Genomic DNA, 21144 nt, shown 5'->3' with positions numbered 1-21144 from the left:
GACGTAGGCGCAGCTAGTCTATGACTAACACTTAGGCTACAATATTGATAAATCTCTAAGACAAAGGGCAACCCAATAATATTGCAGGGTCTGATTAGTGTCATGATTGCCATGCTAGAAACTAGGCTACCCGCAAACAGTGAATCTCAGTGACCAGCTTTGATGCGTTTGCCGAACCCACCAGTGAACAGTGATTGACAAGTTTGGAACCATAGCCTATCCAGACACAACATAGGGGAATGCTCGAATAGGTTTCAGAAATTCCTAGATTTACACATTTTTGATATTGCCACAGGTGTAGTCAGAGTGTTCTAGAGTATTGTAAGAGCCACATGGTGATCATAAAATGGATAGAGATAGAATATAGACCATGTGTGTATTGGATGATCACACGGAACATAGCCTACACCACCCTAGTCCATCTCACCTCACAAACACACTCTCGCTTGTTTTGTTCTCATTTCACACTCAGAACCACCCTCCCTCACACACAAGCCTTTTTCTCTACCACACCCCTCTGCACTTTGATGATATGCAAATGGTATTTTCCCTCTTCTTCTGTTCCCTGGCTGAGCTAAAGGCAATGCACTGCAGTCAGATTGGGAAAGGGAGGGATAGAGGATCAATCTTTCATCCAGTGAGTGTCCGATAGCCAGCAGATAGAGCTTGGGGGGGGGGGGGCTGGTGCAATGAGAAAGAGTGGCACAATGGGGGTGGGGAGGTGTGTGTGTGTGTGTGTGTGTGTGTGTGTGTGTGTGTGTAGAAAGGGGGGTACCTCTGACATGTTCCCTTATTGGTTTGTTCAAATGTTGGGGGAGGGGCACATCACACACACACACACACTCACACCAGCTGGACTAGGGGGACCAGAGAAACAAAGAAGGGAGACGAAGATGGAGATATGTGTTTTAATATTAAATATTCAGGCTTTAATTAACATGCAGTGATAGAGTTGGGTGAGGGGTGATTCTTATGCACTGATTTAAATAGAAAGAAAAGAGATGGGTTGTGGGATTTGAACAATCTGAATATGAACATTTGTCCTTGTCTCTGATATCACAACAAGCTTCAGCTGTGAAAACTGTGACCTTTGTCCTGCGGCCGACCATTTATGGGAATACATTTGTCAATAAAAATACAAAACTAAAGTCATTACCATCTAATGCTCTCTCACATTTTTCCTGTTCAAGAACATTCCCGTATTTTCTACATCTGAATATAAAAAGAGAACAAGAAAATGGGCCTGTTTCTCTGTGTGGTCTCTGGTTCTGTCTTCATGGTGAGTTTTGTACAATATCACCTTTAAAAAAATGTGTGCTGTAATCTACATACTGTCTTTCAGACATGCACCCAAACACTGTGTTACCCCAGAGCACTTAATACAACAATGGATCTCAAAAGCCCAGCTATTCCAAACCAGCTGAACCAGTCCTAGCACACACAGGAAGAGAGAGAAAATAAGAACACCAGTGAGAGCCAGCCTCCGTGTCTTCTGGCCAAACCCACACAGTGAAATTGGCAGAGGACACTTGGCTGGAAAGTGAAGAGAAAAAATATAAGACAAAAAAATGGAAGGGGTGATGAACTATGCCAAGAATGCAAAGGCAAGAATCAACACATTTGGGGTCTCTGCCTCAGCTGACTGTAGGTTGAATGTTTCACTGGGCTTTTAAAAAATGCTGGAGTACTTTTGGATAGAGGATCAATGTTATTTCAGTTGTCAATACACGATTTGGACCATTTCTGTTTTATGTGGTATAACACCACTATGGAGTAAGATCCTCGCCATCAAAAGGATCCCATTATCTCTGCTCATTCAAGACACTGAAATGAGTGCATCCTCCTGTGTTTTTTTATTTTGTATTTTCTATCTCTGTTCAGTGCAAGTTTCTAGCTGGTCATTATTATGGCCCTATTCAAGATGTTGTTGTTACATATGTAATGCAAATCTAAAGCACATATAAAATGTGAATTACGTTGAATGACTGTAGATTATGAGTTATGATGTAATATATGAATGCATGTGAGCTTAAACTTGAACATTGGTCCCTATTCCCCAGAGTGTGTTTTTGTTGAAGCGTTGAGTGAAATTATCTTCACACATTTGCAGAATTATTACACAATTATCTTCACACATTCTCATCCCTGACTTGAAACACGGCCAAAGTGTAAAGAAATAAAGCTAATCTGTGCAGTCAGTTTGCAAATTGAACAACATGCAAGACCATTAGCACAAACATTGATGGCAATGCTCATATGCAACACAATACCTAGTTCACAAGAACTTTGCTTGTTGACATACTTTGCCTGCCTTTTTAAATTAGGGCCCATCGATGGAGCATATCAGTTAATCCTTAAGTATTGAGGGATAAATGTTTTGTTCTTTTGGAATGTTCTGTGTATTCCTGTTGTTTTGTAGTTTCACAGCAAAAGCAATCAGCATAAACACACCCAAACCTACTACCCCACCCAAAAATACCATCAACACCCAGAACAAAGTGCGTGTGTGTGTGCGGGCAGGCATACGGGTGGGTGTGCCTTCATGTGTGTGTTACTCAAATTGATTTGGGAAAGTGCCAGCCTTTGGCAAGAATATGTTCAAGTGTGAGTGTGTCTAAGAGAACAAGAGAAAGCGAGTGGGCTTGTTTGAAGAAGAATGAGTCAAGTCATGTAAGGAACAGACATGAGAGGCCTGACTTCTTGCCTCACATGCAGACACTGCCTATGACAGTTTCATCATCAAAGGACATGGAGTTAAAGCTGCTTGATGTATCATGCTTGGCTAACACCAGTATTGTGATGCTCTTGTTGGAGTAAAAAAACCCTACTTTACACAAGGGGTAAAAGGTATGGAGTATGGCTGTTAGTATACTCTAACAATTTGAATTCCAGTGTGGTTTTGTTTTTGTTGAGCTCATGGGGTATATTCACAGAACACGATGCTGACATTAGTGCATTAGTGGCCCTGTTCTTTATTGAACAGAACATGCCATTCTAAATTCTCCAGCAATGAGATTTATTTTTCAATCAGCTCGCTTTTTTAAATCCAAAATGACATAAGGAAAACATCCAAGCAGTGCCATATAATGTAGGCCTACCTTCAAAACAAAAAAAAGGATGACAAATGAAAGCCAAAGGATGCAAAGAGATGGATAAAGTGTTAGGTGACAAATTGGTCTTACCTTGCCATGACAATAAGCATGGAAGAGTGACAGAGAGATCTGCTGTATAGCATTAATCATGATGAAAAAAACCTAGAAATGTATCCCTTTTAGTAGTTTCAGTGTACGGTCTCCATGTTCAAAATGTCATTTTGTGTTCAAAAGTCTAACCCAGGTGTGGATGAACGCTCCTGAAAGGTTTCCATGAGCCAGGATGCTTCAGCATTGTGATCAATATCACAGATATGTATTTCCATCTGCCTTCAATCACATATGTTTGTCCTTGCATATTACGGCCTAGGGCTGGTATCATTCTGTAAAATAGAGGCAAACAGAAACAACTCCCAACACCCACTTGCACTTCAGTCTTCACTCATTTTCTTATGACCGACGCTTACATAGCTATTTTTTATGATTTTTTCCCCCGTCATCAACTTCCTGAATTTTCGGTCAAGGATTCCGGGACACCAAGACACCAGGGCACAGGAAACTTGGTGGGCATGCAGCACCACAAGAAGACTTTTACGGGAAGAAATTGTGCGGTCTTGAGGTTTTGTCAAATTTCATCCATGGGGGGGGGGGGGCATACAATTTAGGTGTACATTTAATGACTGTACACCCATCAGATGGTAGATGGTGGTGTTGAGCAAAGGGCTGCCGGTACAGGATGATAATGTTGAAATGTACCACATCACGCATAGCCTATAACACACATGCACATTCATTTACATGCACAAACGTTGCAAGAGCAGGGGATGGAGTAGGAAATGGAGACAAATTGACAAGCATGATTTATTTTTGTGGAGAGAATGTGCAGGACTGAATGGCTGTCATGTTTGGTACCACTATGCGGTACATCTAGTTTATACTTGTATTTCAGTAGCTAATTTGAAGGACCAAAAATGACTAAAGTGTAAATCAATAATTCCACAGATAAATGATGAAATGTATAGATAAAAAAGTACATTTATTTTCTGTATTTCCACATCTTCCTGTCGATATAAGGGTGGTTCTGCAGCATGCAGTTCAGATGGGCAAGTGTTTCGAGGCAACTAGCCTGTAAGTTCGTTTAAAAGTGTTCAATAGGATACAGCGGTTTGTCCAGTCAGCTTGTCATTTTCATAGTCATTGGTCTGGTTGTCTGCACTGTTTAGTGTCAAGACATTTCAAGTGCTATTTCAAGAGTGCTGTTGGATCTACAAGTGTATTTGCCCTAAATTTGTGTAATCAACAATCTGTTTTGATGGAGACATAGTCTCGTTATAGTCTTATTACTTATGTACAGTATGCTCAATGCATCTGACTGCTTATTGGCTATCTGGAATATATGTGGAAACACAGAAAGAAATAAGAAATGAAGAAATGAATTTAAGTGTGTGTGTGTGTGTGTGTGTGTGTGTGTGAGTGCATTTAGTAAAGAGAGAGTTTCCTGTGATAAAGTAAATAGAACATAAATCTGGTGTATGGAAATCTCTCTTTTTCTCACACAGTGTTATGGTGAGCTCTGAGCTTCCTATCATGTCTGCTTGCCACATCCGGGCTGAAATGCACGCGACAGACGACTTTATAGTGTAACGTATTTCCTGTGCAAGTCATTGTCATCACTTATACAAAACAGGTTGAACTCCAACCTCACCATGGTCAGTTACTGTCCAATTTGTGGGAAGCCTGTCTACTTCGGTGAGTCTCTATATTAAATGTCATTACACAGAGACAGTGAGAATAGCGCAGATACTAGGCTATATGATTGATATACAGTAGATGCAGATGACCTAGCGTGTGTGTGTGTCTGTGTCTGTGTCTGTGTCTGTGTGTGTGTGAGAGAGAGACAGAGAAAGAGAGAGAGAGAGTGTTTGTCGGTGTGTGTGTGTGTGTGTGTGTGTGTGTGTGTGTGTGTGTGCATTTGTGTCAGAGAGACAGAGGAGAGACAGAAATATATAGATATTTAGTTTTCTACCTCCAGAACTGAAGCAGTTGTGTTGATATTTTCCTCTTTATTTTCCCGCCTTTGGTGAATATTTCAGCCCTTAACAGTTTTGTGAAAGTCTCAGCGCTTTGGGTCTAGTCTCCCCCCAGTGACTCCCAGTGACTGACAGAACCATAACATGTATTTTGTGAGGTGAGAGTGTGATGGAAAGAGAGAGAGAGCGAGAGAGAGAGGGAAAGGGAGAGAGAGAGAGGTGGGCTGAATCTCTTGCTACCAGTCTCTCACCAATGAGTCATCAGGACAGGAAGTGGGACGGGCTAGTGGTACAGGAAGTGGATTTGGCAAGAAAAAGAGAAAGAGAGGCTGCTGGCTTAAGGTCTGAGGATACTCTTAGAGACTAAGTCACTTCCTGCAGAACAATCCAGAAACCATACAGTCAGACAAAACCAGCTTTTATTGCAATTGCTGCACCACAGACTGTGTGAGTGTGTGTGCGTGTGTACGTGCATGTGTGTGTGTGTGTGTGTGTGTGTGTGTGTGTGTGTGTGTGTGTGTGTGTGTGTGTGTGTGTGTGTGTGTGTGTGTGAATGTGTGTGTATGTGTGTGTCTGTATGCACTTGTGTAACATCATCATGTGCTAGCCATACTCAGGTCAATAACTCATTTCATGTCAGTATAAAACTCTAACCTCTGACTTAATGTGCCTTAGAGCCCCATAAGAAACTGCTTTCACAACTGTTTGCCCCTGTTCTATCAAGCACCTATAGCCTACTTCAGTCATAGCTTTGTCATGTACTGTACATGTACTGTATGTCGTAAAGAGGAAAAGATGTACTGCAGTTCTAGCCATAGCCTGGTCAGGTCTCTCATTGCCTGAGTAGAAGAATTTCCATAAAACTCTATTACTGTAGGTCAACTAACAGTCACCCTCTTGACAAATAATCTCATTTTACCTGTGAAATGTCAAATTTCATACTGTTATGATATAAATAAAAGAAAGAGACAAAAACATACACTTATATGTACTTCCTACAATTTGGATTTGTACTGAATCCATTTGATTTTTCACTATAGGTGAAAAGAAGCGTTCTCTAGGACGTGACTACCATCCTCTCTGCCTCAAGTGCCAAAAGTGCAAGAGACAGCTCACAGCTGGACAACATGCAGAGGTATGTACACATATATGGTTTACTGATTATCAGTCAGAGGTGATCGTGTGTAGGCTACATATGTATTCTGTTTTGTAGCTAGTTTTCTAAGAAAGTCAAAGTGTAAGATAATGCTTGACAAATAATTAATTGTGTGTGTGTGTGTGTGTGTGTGTGTGTGTGTGTGTGTGTGTGTGTGTGTGTGTGTGTGTCAGCATGATGAGAAGCCATACTGTTCAATTTGCTATATGAGGCAGTTTGGTCCCAGAGGTAGGCCAGTAATCATAGCTTGAACTTGAACTTTCATCTGTGTTGAAGACATGTAAGCGTCTTCACACTCCCCTCACCCACCCACCACTCTTTCTCTGTCCTCTACAGGGAGCAAACCTATGTTCTGCCCCAGTGCTGCCTCATAGAAGTCCTGAGAAACACCACTCTGCATCCATCCACCTAAAGGCACTGGCTGGATTACGTAGTCTCTTTCAGAATTGATACACAAGGAAAGGATCCACAACTGACTCACTCAAAAGAATCAGCAACTTCTCCAAGACAAAACGGCCGTCCAAAATAAACTGTAATGTTCATGTTTTAAAAAGCAGCAACCACGCACTCAACATTAACACTGAGTGGAAGGCTAACACTTTTAACTTCAAGAGGTGGATTTACATGGACACTTCATTCATCATAACACACAGACTCTCTCTCTCTCTCTCTCTCTCACTCTCTCTCATGCTCTCTCTCTCTCTCTCTCTCTCTCTCTCACTGTGTGCGTATGTGGAAAAATTGTTGTAAAAAGATAAGTTGTTTTAAAATGCTATAGGCTACACTAGGCAACTAAACCCTGTACTGAAATATTCTTAAAGTTATTTGTTTTAAACACAAAATAATCTATTCTTAATTAGTGTTTTGAGTGAAGACTTTCTATCAAAGATTGGCTCAGACCACAAGTGCATCAATGGTACCCATACAATGTTATGAACTTGCCGATTGTAAATTAATTGTTTTTAATACTTTGATTTCTATAGGTCAATTATTGCTGATGTTGTTGATTGCGCATACTACACATTACAGACACATAAAAACACATGCATACATACAAGTTCATGTTCATGCATGCTCACACAAAAGATGTTATTTATTTTAACGAAAACCTGCTAAGGCTACATGTGTGTGTAACTAATGAAATAAATGATAGATGTGTTGCCAGCTTGTGGGTTTTCAGAGGAGGAAAATGACAAGATGTTTATTGGTAAAGGCTTTGCATAGCCTATCTGTAGAGGAGAGAGTAATACGTGAAAAAGGGAACAAAGGGAAGAGTTGCATTATAAGCAGCACAGCCTGCAGTGACAGCATCAACAGTCAAGAAAAGACTGCAACAGGGAGGAACTTGTAGGCTAGGTCTATGTCTGCAGAGGAGCTCTTTACATGCCAACAACAACATATAGATATAGGCTACACCATAATTCCACACAGTAGGCCTACAGGTAGCCTACATTGTTTGATTACTCAAGAAGACTTCATTGAGCAATCCATGGTTTGGAAATTGTATTTCAAATTGAAATGTGCTGGAAGAGAATAGTATCCAAGGTCATCCCAATGGCAGGTGTTTGCACTGTAAATTGTAACAATAGGCCTATAAATAAAATAATGCTATTTAAAATTCGATCTATGCTTTAACAGAATATCACACTGAATATGTGGCCTTTTGTGGCCTAATATTGTCACCTTGTGGAAAGGTTGTGAATAGCATGCCACCTCTTCTACATAGCTGCCAGGAAGGGTTGAAGCGGTCAGAAATCAAGGATCTCTCTTTGGAGCAGCCTTTCACACATTTTAAGTGGCCTATAGGCTAGCCTAAATCCAAATGTTAAATCCTTGACTTTAGGGCGGCAAACAATGCAAATTCACGTGTGGGCTCAATAAGATTGTTTTCTACCAACAGTAGCCTAGACTATTCGTAGTGTTTTATCATTTGTGAAAATTAAATAAAATGCCATACTACATTGCAGACTAGACTAAAGAAAAACATTGAAGCGTGAAGGCTACAGGTTATTATCTATACTGCCCCAGTCCGTTGGGGGTCACTAAGCACACATTTGTCATTAACGTCAGTTGAAACTACTCGAAGAAGCTGCTTGTTAGCAAAGCGCTAGCCTTAGCTGGCTAACTTACCCTAGCTCCCCGAAAGGTTGGAGAATGAAAGGAGTGGCACAGTACGAATAGTCCCTGAGTTCATAGCGAACATGGCAGCACAAGACGAGCTCAGTAAGTTTGAAACAGCCTTGTTCGTAATGATTATGTGTACTGTTCATTCATTGAAGTTCCACTGATGAAATACATAGATTAACCTTTATTTGGTGCATTAAACCAACTGTATCAACAGCTCTATTCTTTTTGACGTTACCTGCTTTTTTGATTATGTTGCTAGCGCAGTCCTGCTGAAAGGCCCAGTGCCCAGTCATGGTGCGAATTGAAAGTAACGATATGATACTCTTATGTGGAATAGATTTGCTTTTCATTTTGTATTTTCAAGAATAAAACTATTCGGGGGTGTACACACTCAGTTAATGATTGTCATGTTTGATCGTTGAAAATAATAATAGTTTTTGACACCTGCAGGCAAACATTTAGTATCATAATTTAGTTAGCTTCCTAGCCTGTTAGCTAGCTAACCTATAAACTTCTATGTAACGACATTCTTGTAGCTGATCAGCTAATTGAACGTCATGACATTGGGTTACATTCTCCTCCTGTCTGACTGTAATCATAGTAAGACGTATAATATTTATTTGAAGCATATTATTGACTTGAATTAAACGCCAGTGTAAATGGGTGTGTTGCCTTTTGTCAATGGTATGCTTGGCATGGAGCTCCAACTGCTAACGTTTGGCTAGTTACCCCAGATAACTTGACAGTATATGCCCGCATGTATTTTTGACGCAGATTACATCTTGGTTATATTCAAGACACCTTTCTATGGTGATAGCGTGCAATGGTAGCTGTTTGGGCTACCAGATATTGCACATCCTGCTACATTTCAGAAAGGCTCTCCTACATTACTTCAATTATGAGAAAATGGGTATGAAGAAGAATTGCATGAAAGTATGCAATGACGTCATGTAATGTCTTTGGGTGTCTAGTGATGGCAAATAATCTCTGATGGATAAAATATCAAAGGTTCTGCTTCTGATTACATGTGTCAGAATTTGCTGAATGTATGTGTGTTTGTGTATGTGTTCAGACCAGCTGGAACGTGTGTTCCTGCGGTTGGGCCTTGCTGAGACAGATGATCAGCTGCAGGACATCATATCAAAGTTCTTGCCGCCTGTGCTCCTCAAATTGTCGAGCGTCCAGGAGGGCGTCCGGAAAAAGGTGTGGCACTGGACTTCTAGTCTGCTATCTCTCTCTCTCTCTCTCTCTCTCTCTCTCTGCATGCAAAAATTATTTCATGGAATGGAAAACAAGATAACACATCGGCAGAGTTAGATGTCACTGTCTCAAACAAGAGCATCTCAGTCAATGAAACAATATCGTGTTCAATTCTTAATGTCTCTTAGTAAGTCTTTCACGATTACTCCATATATCTCCATAATGTCTTTAACCAGGTGATGGAGCTATTAGTCCACCTGAACAAACGTATCAAAAGTCGGCCAAAGATCCAGTTGCCGGTAGAGACCCTGCTAGTGCAGTACCAGGACCCTGCTGCAGCCTCCTTTGTCACCAACTTCACCATCATCTACATCAAGATGGGCTACCCACGGCTAGAGACTAGCAAGCAGTGTGAACTGGCCCCCACCCTGCTGACGGCCATGGAGGGCAAGCCACAGCCACAGCAGGACAGGTGGGCCTCAGGGCGCCACTCATCGCACACTCCTGCTCACAAACATGCATTTGCACCATGAGCTGTTACACAACACCTGAATGAAGTCCTTTACTTTATGACTATTGAGCAATATTTTTGCACACAGTGGAACTATCTTTTTTGTCTTGACATTTAGTTCATAGGCAGGGTAATTATTCAGTGATCTGTGGACATGCCTAATGTAGTCATGTGTGGTTGGTCCCACTGCAGCCTGATGCACCTGTTGATCCCTACACTCTTCCACATGAAGTACCGATCAGACCCCATGAAGCCCTCGCCCTTCCTGCTGTCAGAGAAGCCAAAACAAGCCCACCTGCTCCTGGAGTTCATGCTGGACGTCCTCCTCATGCCCTATGGGTAAGTAGCAGACAGGAAGTGCTGAAGGAACTGTCTGTGATGACTAATCCGCGGTCCACTCCAAGTTCTCCTGCTCGTGGTACTGACAGTGGGAGTGGACCGTTCATATTTTTATTTCTCCATATTGTTATTTCTCCAGCTTTGAATAATTGTGAAGTGGAAATGCCGGTGCTAAACTGTACTGTGCATCTTCCTCAAATCAAGGTGCTGGTGTGTTAGCAGATCAAATGTACTGACAGCTGCATCGGGCATTCCCTCCTCCAGTCTTTTACTGTGTTCACAGGTGCTCCTTAGTCACACACCACTGAATAGTATTTCAGATCAGTGCCACAAAATACCATAGATCAGTTTTTTTGGTAGCAGTGGAGTTTTCCCCTGGGTCATCCTCAGGATGGTAATTGCATCAGTATAGGCTGTAGTGTGTGTGTGTGTGTACACACTAAAGGTTGATGGTTTGTTCTGACCCTGTCGGCAGGTTTGTGTTAAACGAGCCCCCGTCCCGTCCATCTCCTCCCTCCCCCCAGAGTGGGGGCGGTGCGGGCCCAGCGGGCGGTGCAGCAGGTGGGCAGGGTCTGCCCCAGCCGCCCCCTGGCATGAGCGTGTACGCTGTGAAGCGGGTGATCGGCGAGGCCCAGTGGAGCCCTGAGCAGCTGGAACAGGTGTGCGCGTGACCTTTGTCTTCACCGATCAGGGGACTGTTTCCTGCCTCATAACACTGAGCCTCAATACTCAATAATGCATGCTGACGTTTGTGCCAAACCTGTGTTTATTGGCAGTGTAAGCTGGGAATTGTGAAATTCATTGAAGCTGGACAGGTGTGTGAAGTCGAGACGGTGATTCATCTGGTCGTCGCCTCCAGTGACACTAGACACAGCGTTGCCACGGCAGCAGACCTGGAGCTTAAGAGCAAGCAGAGGTAACTGATACAAGAGACGCAGTAAACACTATGATATTGTGATATAGGCTGTTGTATTCATTCTACACTGTGATGAGATTGGATGAAGGTTGTTGCCAAGTAGATAACGTATTCTGATGTCATCTGTTTCAGCATCATTGATTGGAACAATCCAGTCATCGTCAACAGGATGTATAAAGTGTACTTGGGAGACATTCCACTCAAGACCAAGGTAGGGTGATACTTATAGACTGCATTTAGTTTAGCATCAGTAAAGTTTTATGTTGTTGTGTAAGCAGTAGTACAAAAGTGTGTGTGTGTGTGTGTGTGTGTGTGTAAACCTCCAGGGAACATCTATGAAGCGTGAGCTGAAGCATGAGCCAGTGAGCACCCGCGTGAAGCTGAAGATTCTGCCCCATCTCCTGCGCTCACGCCTGGCAGCCGAGAGCTTTCCTGCCAACATCCAGGTGAGGAAGGCCCGACGCTGCCCCTGTCTGCCCTGCCCTTCAGACAGCAGTCCTCTCGCTGGCGCCCATCTGTCTCAACAGTCCGTGCGCTCAGTGCCAACGTTTGGGTTTGTGGGTTTGTGGGTGTGTGTTCCTTACCATGCTGCTAGCAGGAGAATTGTTTTTAGATGGAGGCCTTTTCAGAAACAGAGACTGCCTGATGGGGACCTTCATTAAGGGCTGGGAGAAAGCAGAGTGGAATGACCAGCTGCAAGGCTCTAATTAGAACTTTTCAGCCATAGAGAGGGTGCTCTTTAGTTCACTGAATCATTGGTGGTGGTGATTATAATAGTCTTTAAACTGGGATACGTGTTCAGGGCCACAGTAAAGCCCTTACTAAAAACTATAGCCCTTACTTAAAGCCTTTGTTGTGTGTTGCAGGTGGTGTATGACGGCCTGTTTGGAGCAAACACTAATAATAAACTGCTGTCTCTCACCCTGCAGTTTGTGCATCACATCTGCATGGTGTAAGTAGCGTTTCTCTCTGGAGCTCATCTCTCTTCATGAATGAAGATTCAAGCTGTGCAAAGGTTTAAAAGTCTCTCTCTCTTCTCTCTCAGATGTCCTGATACTAATAAGCCTCTCGGTCTGATGCTGCTGAATGGCCTCACTAAGCTCATTAATGAGTACAAGGAGGTGAGATTGGGATGCTTCTCTCTCTCTACCCAGCTGTCTGTGTTGCTGACTTTAGTTTGCTGACGGTTTTCATTTCCCCTTAGGATCCCAAGTTGTTGTGTGTGGCATATTCAGCTGTTGGGAAGCTCTCAAGGTATCTGTTTCCTTAATTGTCCATATTGCTGTTGTCCAACTTTGTCAATGCCTAATTTTCTACTTTAGAACAGAGACAGGAAATATTGTTAACATTTGACAGACTTTAACTCATTTGCCATGTTTGTTTCTTTTTTTATTATTATTATTTCTGCATATATTTAGTCGAATGCCCCAGCTCTTCACGAAAGACATTGCTCTGGTGCAACAGTTCTTTGAGTCGATGTGTAAGGTATGTAGTTCACCTGTCTGGCAAACTCACTGACTCCCTTGCTTTAAATCATGTGTTATTATGCACCAGACACACACGCTTAGCCATAGCAGCAGTCTGATTCAGTCGCGTTCAAGTCAAGTTGTGAACTAAATTGGACTGATGTTTAGACAACTGACTCATGTGAGTTGTTCCTGATTCTGTGACCCCCACAGCCCTGATGTACGAGTCACTGAAAGGCTTAACAGTGTTAGTTTGTTTGTTTTTGCCATACAGGAAGAGGCCGATGTGCGCCTTGCCATCCAGGAAGCACTGTCTATGATGGTGGCAGCCTACGCCAACCTTCAGGGAGCACTGCTCAATCTGATGGAGGCTCTGGTGGCCGCCTACATATGCAAGGTATTCTAAACACCCACATACTGGGACACAGAGAATGACCATGCTGGTAAACACACGGTGACACTTTCATTTTGAAAAATGATTTCTTGGAATAGAATGTCCCTGTTGTGAGTGCAGTGATATTGTGAGAACAGTTGGGTGCTTTCCTATTGTTGACTGCAGCCCCTATTGTTAACATGAGCCCTGCTGCCTGCGGTAATGGTTGTGGCTCGCCAGAGAGCTCAGACTGTGCTCACGGCTGCTAACAGAAGTGCTCTCTGCTTGCTGTGCTCCAGCCGGAGGTGCAGGTCAGACAGGTCGCCATGAAGTTTGCCAGCACAGTGTTCGCCACGGACCACGTGCCCTCCAGATACCTGCTGCTGCTGGCCGCAGGAGACCCGTGAGTATGCATAGTACATGCTGTATAAGTGTGTGTACACACACACACACACACCTCCACATATATAGAGACTATTGCAAAGGTGGCATGTTGCCAGATGCAGTGGTATTTGACTGGCTCTAATGATGTGTGTGTGTGTGTGTGTGTGTGTGTGTGTGTGTGTGTGTGTGTGTGTGTGTGTGTGTGTGTGTGTGTGTGTGTGTGTGTGTGTGTGTGCCCAGGCGTGAGGAGGTGCATGGGGAGGCGCAGCGTGTCTTGCGTGCTCTCCCCTCTGAGCGCTCGGAGAAGGAGGGGGCCAAACCCCCCCACACACACATAATCCACAGGTAATACAGACTTTGTTTCAGACTATACGAGTAGACATCTCATATGTGCTTATCTGCCTATCAGGCTGCACAGAGAATGAAAACTCCCGACAAGTACATTGTTGGAACTACAGCCCTGCCCTTCAACCCCTCAGCATTTGAAGAGGTAATGACTATGCTACTATTTATCTCCATACCAAAACCATAATGCTTTTAGAGCTTTCATTAATGTGTGCTGCAGCTGTCATGTGTGAATAGTCAGTGCTTTTGTAGTTATTTGCTCACAGTCAGTTGATGATCTTATTATTGACCTTTGACCTCTACTCTCCCCACTTTAGATCATGATGTATCTGCGCATGTGTTTGGCTCACAGCGCTGGGGTCACGCCCACCTCCCAGAACCTGATGGACATGCAGGACGACGCTCCTGCCATCGGCCGCTATGTCCAGTCCCTGATCTCGGCCGAGTCCTCTCCCAAAGGGGACGAGTCCAACCCTGTGCAGGTCTACATGGACCTGCTGCAGCAGCTGCTGACAGCTGTGGGAGGTGAGCGCAGCGGAGGCACATGCTTTGCTAATGCTACAGGAGCTACCTGCAGACACTCTCTTGGGTTATGTGGTTGTGCTTTGGAGTGTTGACTAACGTATGGCAATGTATTATAATGTGATTGTGTATGTGTAATTGTGCCATTAGGATGTGTGCCCTCACCGCTTAACTCGTATTGTTCCTTGCAGGCATACCTGTGATGTACTGTCTCCTGGAGGTTGTGTCTGTGTGCCCTCACAAACTCGCCCCCAAATTCATTGACAGAATCGACTGGATCCGGGTGATTATTAAAAATTACTACTGCCTTTGCATTTGAAATCTGTGTTTTACAGTGATGTGAAGTCACAACTGAGATGAGACTTTGATATGACTTTTGTTAAATGGACCTCTGTATTGAGTCTTGCTTGTGGTTAGAGGTTAAGGCATTCATGGTGGTTGTGCTCTGTTGTTAAACTCACCGCTGTGCTACAGGGTATGATGAACAGCAGCAAGGAGGACATGCGTGAGCTGGCTGCTCAGCTGTACGCTGTGGTCATCTCCACCATGTCAGGCAACGAGCTCAAGAATGCTGTCCAGAACCTGGTCAAGATTACCAAGGATACACACGTCAGTATTCAGCATGAGAGATGAGTGATAATGTGTTCTAGGTTTACACGAAATGAGAGCAATGATATAGTTGTACTTCATAAACCTGCTTTAATGTTTATGATGTTGCACTTTGCTCTTTCTCATCATTTGGTACAAAACATGCATAGTGTCAAGTTGATGCATAGTGTTAAGTTGTTGACCTACAATGCAATGTTTTGAGCAATGCTGCTGGGAATTGTACCAGAATATTGTTGTTCAGTCACATTCCCACTGGCAATAGGCAACAATATTTCTCTGGAAAACTTTCCATATCAATTGTCATTCAATCAGAACACGTGGAACCAGTTATGTGGTTGCCCAGCAGCATTGCTCAAAAAATTGCTTCATGTATCGTCACCTTTGCAGTTGGCTTTTTTTGCTGTTAAGTTCCTTTTCTTTGTTTTTTCTGCCACTGTAGAGCCCAGAGGCCCAGCATGCGGCCATCTTGGCTCTTGGCTTTATGGTGGGCCGCTACATGAGCAGGAAGCGCAGCCCTCGCTCTGCCAACACGCCCAATCAGCAGCAGTTCATGAATGCCACACCTGCCGAGGACGATGAGCTCATCGCCAGGGCCACCAAGACCATCGGTATGCTACATATTGTTTGCACTCTTAATTCGGTTATTAAGTGATGTGATAAGGGGATAGTACATCTCTTTCCGGGTCCAACGGCTCAGACCCTCTTGTTTTTCTCCATGGACATTTCTCCCTATTCTGAGTAGCCTTTAAGAAAATTGTCATCTTACTACTGACTTGTTGGCTCAACCTAATCATATATGATCTAATCATTTTTTTTTCGCGAAAGCCTGGGCGTTACCCTTGAATACATAATTTGGCTGCACAGCAACAGTAATAGTTCTATGACAAAAGTTTTATGACAAAAAACGTCTGGCTGCGCTAAAATGTCTTTTCAAGAAAAAAGCTGTTGGACCTGTGACGTCGGACTTAACAACCGAATTGACTCAGTTGAAGTGGACCTGAGTGTTCTGTGAGTTAGAGCAGGGCAGTCTGCAGTAGTCTGTTGCAGAGAGATGAGTGTGTGAGGAGCGTGCTGCTGACGGGCCAGCTGGTTGCTGTTGCAGGTTCCTTCCTGGACAACGGCTGTCCGCTGCTGGCGGTGGCGGCGGTGACGGCCCTGGGGGAGGTGGGCCGCAACGGGCTGCTGCTGATCCCTGTGGAGGGGGAGGGCTTCACCAAGCTCAGCCTGGTGGAGAACCTGCTGGCGCGCCTGCCCTCTGGCAAGGAGACCACCAAGGTACAGCCCCTCAGCCCTCCAGCCCTCCAGCCCACACAGGGACACGCTAGCGCCTAGCGCTGTACATCTGCAGAACACCATGTTCCCATGTTGACTGTAACTGTGGTGTGTTATTAGATGAAGGAGCGTGCAGTGCTGACTCTGGGCTATTTGCCAGTGGGAGATGGAGACTTCCCCCACCAAAAGAAGTTGCTGCAAGGCCTCATGGACTCAGTGGAGGTAGCGGAGCTCAATGCTGTCAATGGTTGTGTTGATCCGTGAGCTTAACATTTACATAGAACCCATAGATCCATGCAACATTCTATACGATCACTTAATCTGTTTTCCTATAAAGTAATGCATTATCATCAAAATGAAAGTTTATTTCATGTGGTTACATTCTGGCGCAATGCTGATTTGACCTTCTATCTGAATCTCACCAGGCAAAGCAGGTGGAGTTACAGTTTACAGTAGCAGAGGCCATCACTAGTGCTGCCATAGGAACCAGCTCCGGGGCCGCCCGGGACGCCTGGACCTGCACAGAGGAGGAGTATCAGCCACCCAACTGTACGTGGGACAGACCGCTGCTAGAGGACCATCTCACTGTGTTCTGGTGCACTCACTAATGGCTCTCTCTGTCTCTTTATTCTGCTTCTCCCTTCCTTCCTACCTTTTTTCTTCTTCTTCCTGATCTCTCTCTCTCAGATGTGAAGTGTAATGATGTGGTCCCATGGGTCCTGTCCTCCATCCTGGCCAAGTCTGTGATCAGTGCCAACCCACATGTGCGCCAGGCGGCCTGCATCTGGCTGCTGTCGCTGGTCAAGAGGCTCAGCCAACACAAAGAGATCAAGGTACACCTTTACAAATACACCTGTACGCACACCAATACATGAGTACACGAATAGCACATGTGTCAGGAACCAAATGTAAACAAAGTTCCCACATGTACGTCTTTGCTCCCTCCCAGTCTCACCTGAAGGACATCCAGACGGCCTTCATCTCTGTGCTGTCAGACCCTGATGGTGAGTAAGCTTGACCTCAGTGTGACCTTTTCTGCTTTCCCTTGAAGTACATTTGGCTCAGTGCACTCTTCTCCCAACCTGTAGGTGTCACCGCCAAGAAACATTTACCACTCAAAAAAAAATGAAGCGCACAAATGAGTGTGCCAGCATTATTTAACAGTTACATTAAGAGAAAGAGCATAGTAACAGTATAGAAACAGCAGGGAGAGAGTAGGGTCAAACACTTGATGGTTATCACACAAGATAGCAAAATCAGCATTCTGTCCTCCTACCCATCCATATTGTGAATGCACCAGCTGTGATGATGATGAGGTGTGTGTGTGTGTGTGTCAGATCTGAGTCAGGATGTGGCCTCTAAGGGCCTTGGGCTTGTGTACGAACTTGGTGGAGAACAGGATCAGCAGGAGCTGGTGTCCACACTGGTGGAGACGCTGATGACCGGGAAGAGGTGAGATTCCAGCATACGTGTGTATGTGTGTGTGTGTGTGTGTGTGTGAGTGTGTGAATGTACATACATGTTCTGTACTTGATTGTAATGCTATTGAACCTCCACAGAGCCAAGCATGCCGTTTCTGAGGACACAGAGGTCTTCCAGGGAGAGTCTCTGGGAAAGGCACCAGATGGGTGAGTCTGTGTGTGTGCGCTCATGCTTGCGTGTGTGTGTGTGTGTGTGTGTGTGTGTGTGTGTGTGTGTGTGTGTGTGTGTGTGTGTGTGTGTGTGTGTGTGTGTGTGTGTGTGTGTGTGTGTGTGTGTGTGTGTGTGTGTGTGTGTGTGTGTGTGTGTGTGTGTGTGTGTGTGTGTGTGTGTGTGTGTGTGTGTGTGTGTGTGTGTGTGTGTGCGCACGCATCTGTTTCTAAGACCTCATTTATTTGTTCCTCATGAAAGAGCTTTGAGCGTTTTGTGTGTCGGGTGCTGTTGTGCGTCCCCAGGCATGGCCTCACCACCTATAAGGAGCTGTGCTCTCTGGCCAGTGATCTGAACCAGCCTGACCTGGTCTACAAGTTCATGAACCTGGCCAATCACCACGCCATGTGGAACTCCAGAAAGGTACGCTTTGGCTGTGTTTACATCGTTAAATGTGACCCAATTATTTCCAATATGCAGCATGCATGTCTAAACAGGGAAAAAGTGCATGGATTCTGATATGTTCAGGTCCAAAAAACAGATGTAGAGGGAACATTGTAAGTGTGCATCAAGGCCGGTGTAAGCGCAGCCTCTGACTACAGCTCACTAGAGGTGTCCTCATAAGGCAGGGGTGGGCAAGCTTTTTGGCTCAAGGGCCACATTGGGTTTTGAAAATTGGCCGGCTAGCTGCCCCCACCAAACAAAAAACAAAACAAAGCAAAAAATGCTGTCATTATTAATTAAATGATGGTATAACACCATTCACATCATGCTAATTCAATGTTGGTCAACTAATGTATAAATGGTGCACGGTCACTTTAAGAGCATTGTGTTTACTGATGTCTTCACGGTCTCGTAATGGTCTTTTGCCAGCTCTTCAAATATAATGACACTGTTCTGCCTATGATTAGTCCTGTGCCCTCTCACAGTTTATAAATGGTCGGTGGTGGGAACTACTGTTGCCTTCATGATTTCCTTTTAAAAGTTTCTTATAAAGAAGATCAATTATCAGCTATGACAAGCCAGCTGGAATCTGTGTTGCGCTCGGTCTCCCTCTCTCTCCCTCTCATGCACGCTCAGACACATTCCCAATTAAATGGAGTAGCATAACGTTCAAGTCACCCCAAAAATGATTTTTTATCTTTATATAACACTGACATTGTTAACGTTGTCTAAGAACAGTGCAAAGCAGTTTGCAGTAAAGCTAACCACAACGTTGTTATCTTAGCTGCTGCTCGCTATATTTTTCCTGCGATAGACCTCATGAAATGCTCGGCGGCCCGGCTGAAAGTGTGTGTGGGCTGTCGTCTACCCACCTCTATCATAGAGCATCAGGGGGGCCCATGGCCACTACAGCGGACTGGATCATGACTTTCCATGACTGTCACAAATAATCTCACCCTCTAAGTGTACAGAATGGCTAACTGTCAGCCTCTCTGTCTGTCTGTTCTGCGTGTGTCCTTCAGGGTGCCGCGTTTGGCTTCAACATCATCGCCGCCAAAGCGGGCGAGCAGCTGGCGCCCTACCTGCCCCAGCTAGTGCCGCGCCTCTACAGGTACCAGTTTGACCCCAACCTGGGCATCCGCCAGGCCATGACCAGCATCTGGGACGCGCTCGTCACCGACAAGCACACCGTACGCAGCTCTCTCTCTCCTCTTCTCTTCTGACCCTCACCCCTCACCTCAAAACAAACACTGAAATGGGTGTAACGATGCGGCTGTCTTGTGCTTGATGATCCCTTGTTTATCGCAGGTGGATAAGTATGTGAAGGAGATTCTCCAGGATGTCATCTCAAACCTCACCAGTAACCTGTGGAGAGTACGAGAGTCCAGGTACATGTGCACCTGGACACAGATGAGCAGTGTGTGTGTGTGTGTGTGTGTGTGTGTGTGTGTGTGTTGCTAATTTCCCTGACCTCTGGTGTCCTGTCCATCCCCCAGCTGTCTGGCTCTGAATGACCTGGTCCGTGGGCGGCAGGCAGAGGACCTCATAGAGTACATGGCAGAGATTTGGGAGACCCTCTTCAGGGTCCTGGATGACATTAAAGTGGGTCTTCCTCTGCTCACTCTGATTGGTTTGTTAGTCTCTGTAGATACATTTTCCGTGTAATGATTATTGTATGCATCTGTCTCTTGCAGGAGTCTGTGCGGAAGGCCGCTGATTTAGCTTTAAAAACCCTCAGTAAGGTGGGTGGTATTTCTGTGCCTATCTTTATATTCGACACACAGTAAACCGAGCATTCCATCAGTGCCTGTGTGTGTGTGTGTGTGTGTGTGTGTGTGCGCGCTCCCACAGGTGTGTGTGCGTGTGTGTGAGTCATCTGGAGCAGTGGCTCAGAGAACTGTAGCAGTGCTGCTGCCCACCCTGCTGGAGAAGGGCATCGTTAGCAACGTGGCCGAGGTGCGCGCGCTCAGGTGAGAGAGGCCACTTCATACACACCAAATGGAACATGCCAGTTAACCTGCTAATGTGGCAGGTGATGAATTGTAGTGTGTGTGTGTGTGTGTGCGTGTGTGTGTGTGTGTGTGTGTGTGTGTGTGTGTGTGTGTGTGTGTGTGTAGTATCCAGACGCTGGTGAAGGTCAGTAAGACGGCGGGGAGCCGTCTGAAGCCGCACGCGGCGCGTGTGATCCCGGCTCTGCTGGAGGCTCTGAGTGTGCTGGAGCCACAGGTGCTCAACTACCTCAGCCTCAGGGCCACTGAGCAAGAGAAGGTACACACATGCACACACACACACACACACACACACACAAGCTCCAGCTCTCCTTCACTCTTGCTGATTTTCTCTGTGTAGAGTGCCATGGATGCAGCTAGACTGAGTGCAGCCAAATCTTCCCCCATGATGGAAACGGTCAACATGGTAAGACTGCAGCCTGCTACACTCACAGTTCCTTCCATTTTTCTATCTATGATGATGTTTTATGTGTACATCTAATGGTGACACTGGTATTGTCATATATAATCTGAGTTCTAATTAAGTATTCAGTGCGCCTCTAATAAACATCTTTATGAAATGGATAGTTACATTCATCTGCTGAGACGTTTGTGTGTTGATTCCAAATGAGACTGTGCATGTGTGTGTGTGTGTGTTTGAAGTGCTTGCAGCATTTAGATGCGCCTGTGCTGGGGGAGCTGGTCCCTAAGCTGTGTGACCTGCTGAAGAGTGGAGTGGGC

General features: G+C 44.8%; 2 protein-coding genes across 2 annotated transcripts in view; both read left to right on the top strand.

The window, feature by feature from the left end:
- The first annotated feature begins 4740 nt into the window (after positions 1 to 4740).
- On the top strand, positions 4741 to 7442 carry zgc:195282 (uncharacterized protein LOC100192223 homolog). Its single transcript, XM_062553219.1, has 4 exons — positions 4741 to 4841; positions 6163 to 6257; positions 6452 to 6506; positions 6615 to 7442. Exons 1-4 carry the CDS (start codon positions 4799 to 4801, stop codon positions 6650 to 6652), a joined length of 231 nt encoding a protein of 76 aa, XP_062409203.1. The 5' UTR covers positions 4741 to 4798; the 3' UTR covers positions 6653 to 7442.
- Positions 7443 to 8385: 943 nt separating this feature from the next.
- Positions 8386 to 21144, top strand: part of ecpas (Ecm29 proteasome adaptor and scaffold) — an 18987-nt gene continuing 6228 nt past the window's right edge. Inside the window, 35 exon segments of the mRNA XM_062516039.1 lie at positions 8386 to 8501; positions 9478 to 9608; positions 9842 to 10077; positions 10309 to 10455; positions 10931 to 11114; positions 11232 to 11371; positions 11504 to 11582; positions 11698 to 11817; positions 12238 to 12323; positions 12417 to 12492; positions 12576 to 12625; positions 12790 to 12856; positions 13112 to 13234; positions 13510 to 13613; positions 13835 to 14084; positions 14257 to 14464; positions 14653 to 14744; positions 14936 to 15070; positions 15510 to 15678; positions 16173 to 16345; positions 16463 to 16564; positions 16768 to 16891; positions 17030 to 17175; positions 17292 to 17346; positions 17680 to 17794; positions 17902 to 17970; positions 18277 to 18394; positions 19438 to 19605; positions 19724 to 19803; positions 19912 to 20017; positions 20110 to 20157; positions 20267 to 20385; positions 20533 to 20683; positions 20765 to 20830; positions 21067 to 21144. The exon segment at positions 21067 to 21144 is cut by the window's right edge and continues 12 nt beyond it. Of these exon segments, the coding sequence (XP_062372023.1) occupies positions 8480 to 8501; positions 9478 to 9608; positions 9842 to 10077; positions 10309 to 10455; positions 10931 to 11114; positions 11232 to 11371; positions 11504 to 11582; positions 11698 to 11817; positions 12238 to 12323; positions 12417 to 12492; positions 12576 to 12625; positions 12790 to 12856; positions 13112 to 13234; positions 13510 to 13613; positions 13835 to 14084; positions 14257 to 14464; positions 14653 to 14744; positions 14936 to 15070; positions 15510 to 15678; positions 16173 to 16345; positions 16463 to 16564; positions 16768 to 16891; positions 17030 to 17175; positions 17292 to 17346; positions 17680 to 17794; positions 17902 to 17970; positions 18277 to 18394; positions 19438 to 19605; positions 19724 to 19803; positions 19912 to 20017; positions 20110 to 20157; positions 20267 to 20385; positions 20533 to 20683; positions 20765 to 20830; positions 21067 to 21144 (4137 nt within the window). The 5' untranslated portion in view covers positions 8386 to 8479.

The sequence above is a fragment of the Sardina pilchardus genome, chromosome 2, assembly GCF_963854185.1.
Source record: "Sardina pilchardus chromosome 2, fSarPil1.1, whole genome shotgun sequence".
NCBI lineage: Eukaryota > Metazoa > Chordata > Actinopteri > Clupeiformes > Clupeidae > Sardina > Sardina pilchardus.
Note: the sequence above shows the minus strand (reverse complement) of the source record. Positions and strands in the feature narration are given on the sequence as shown.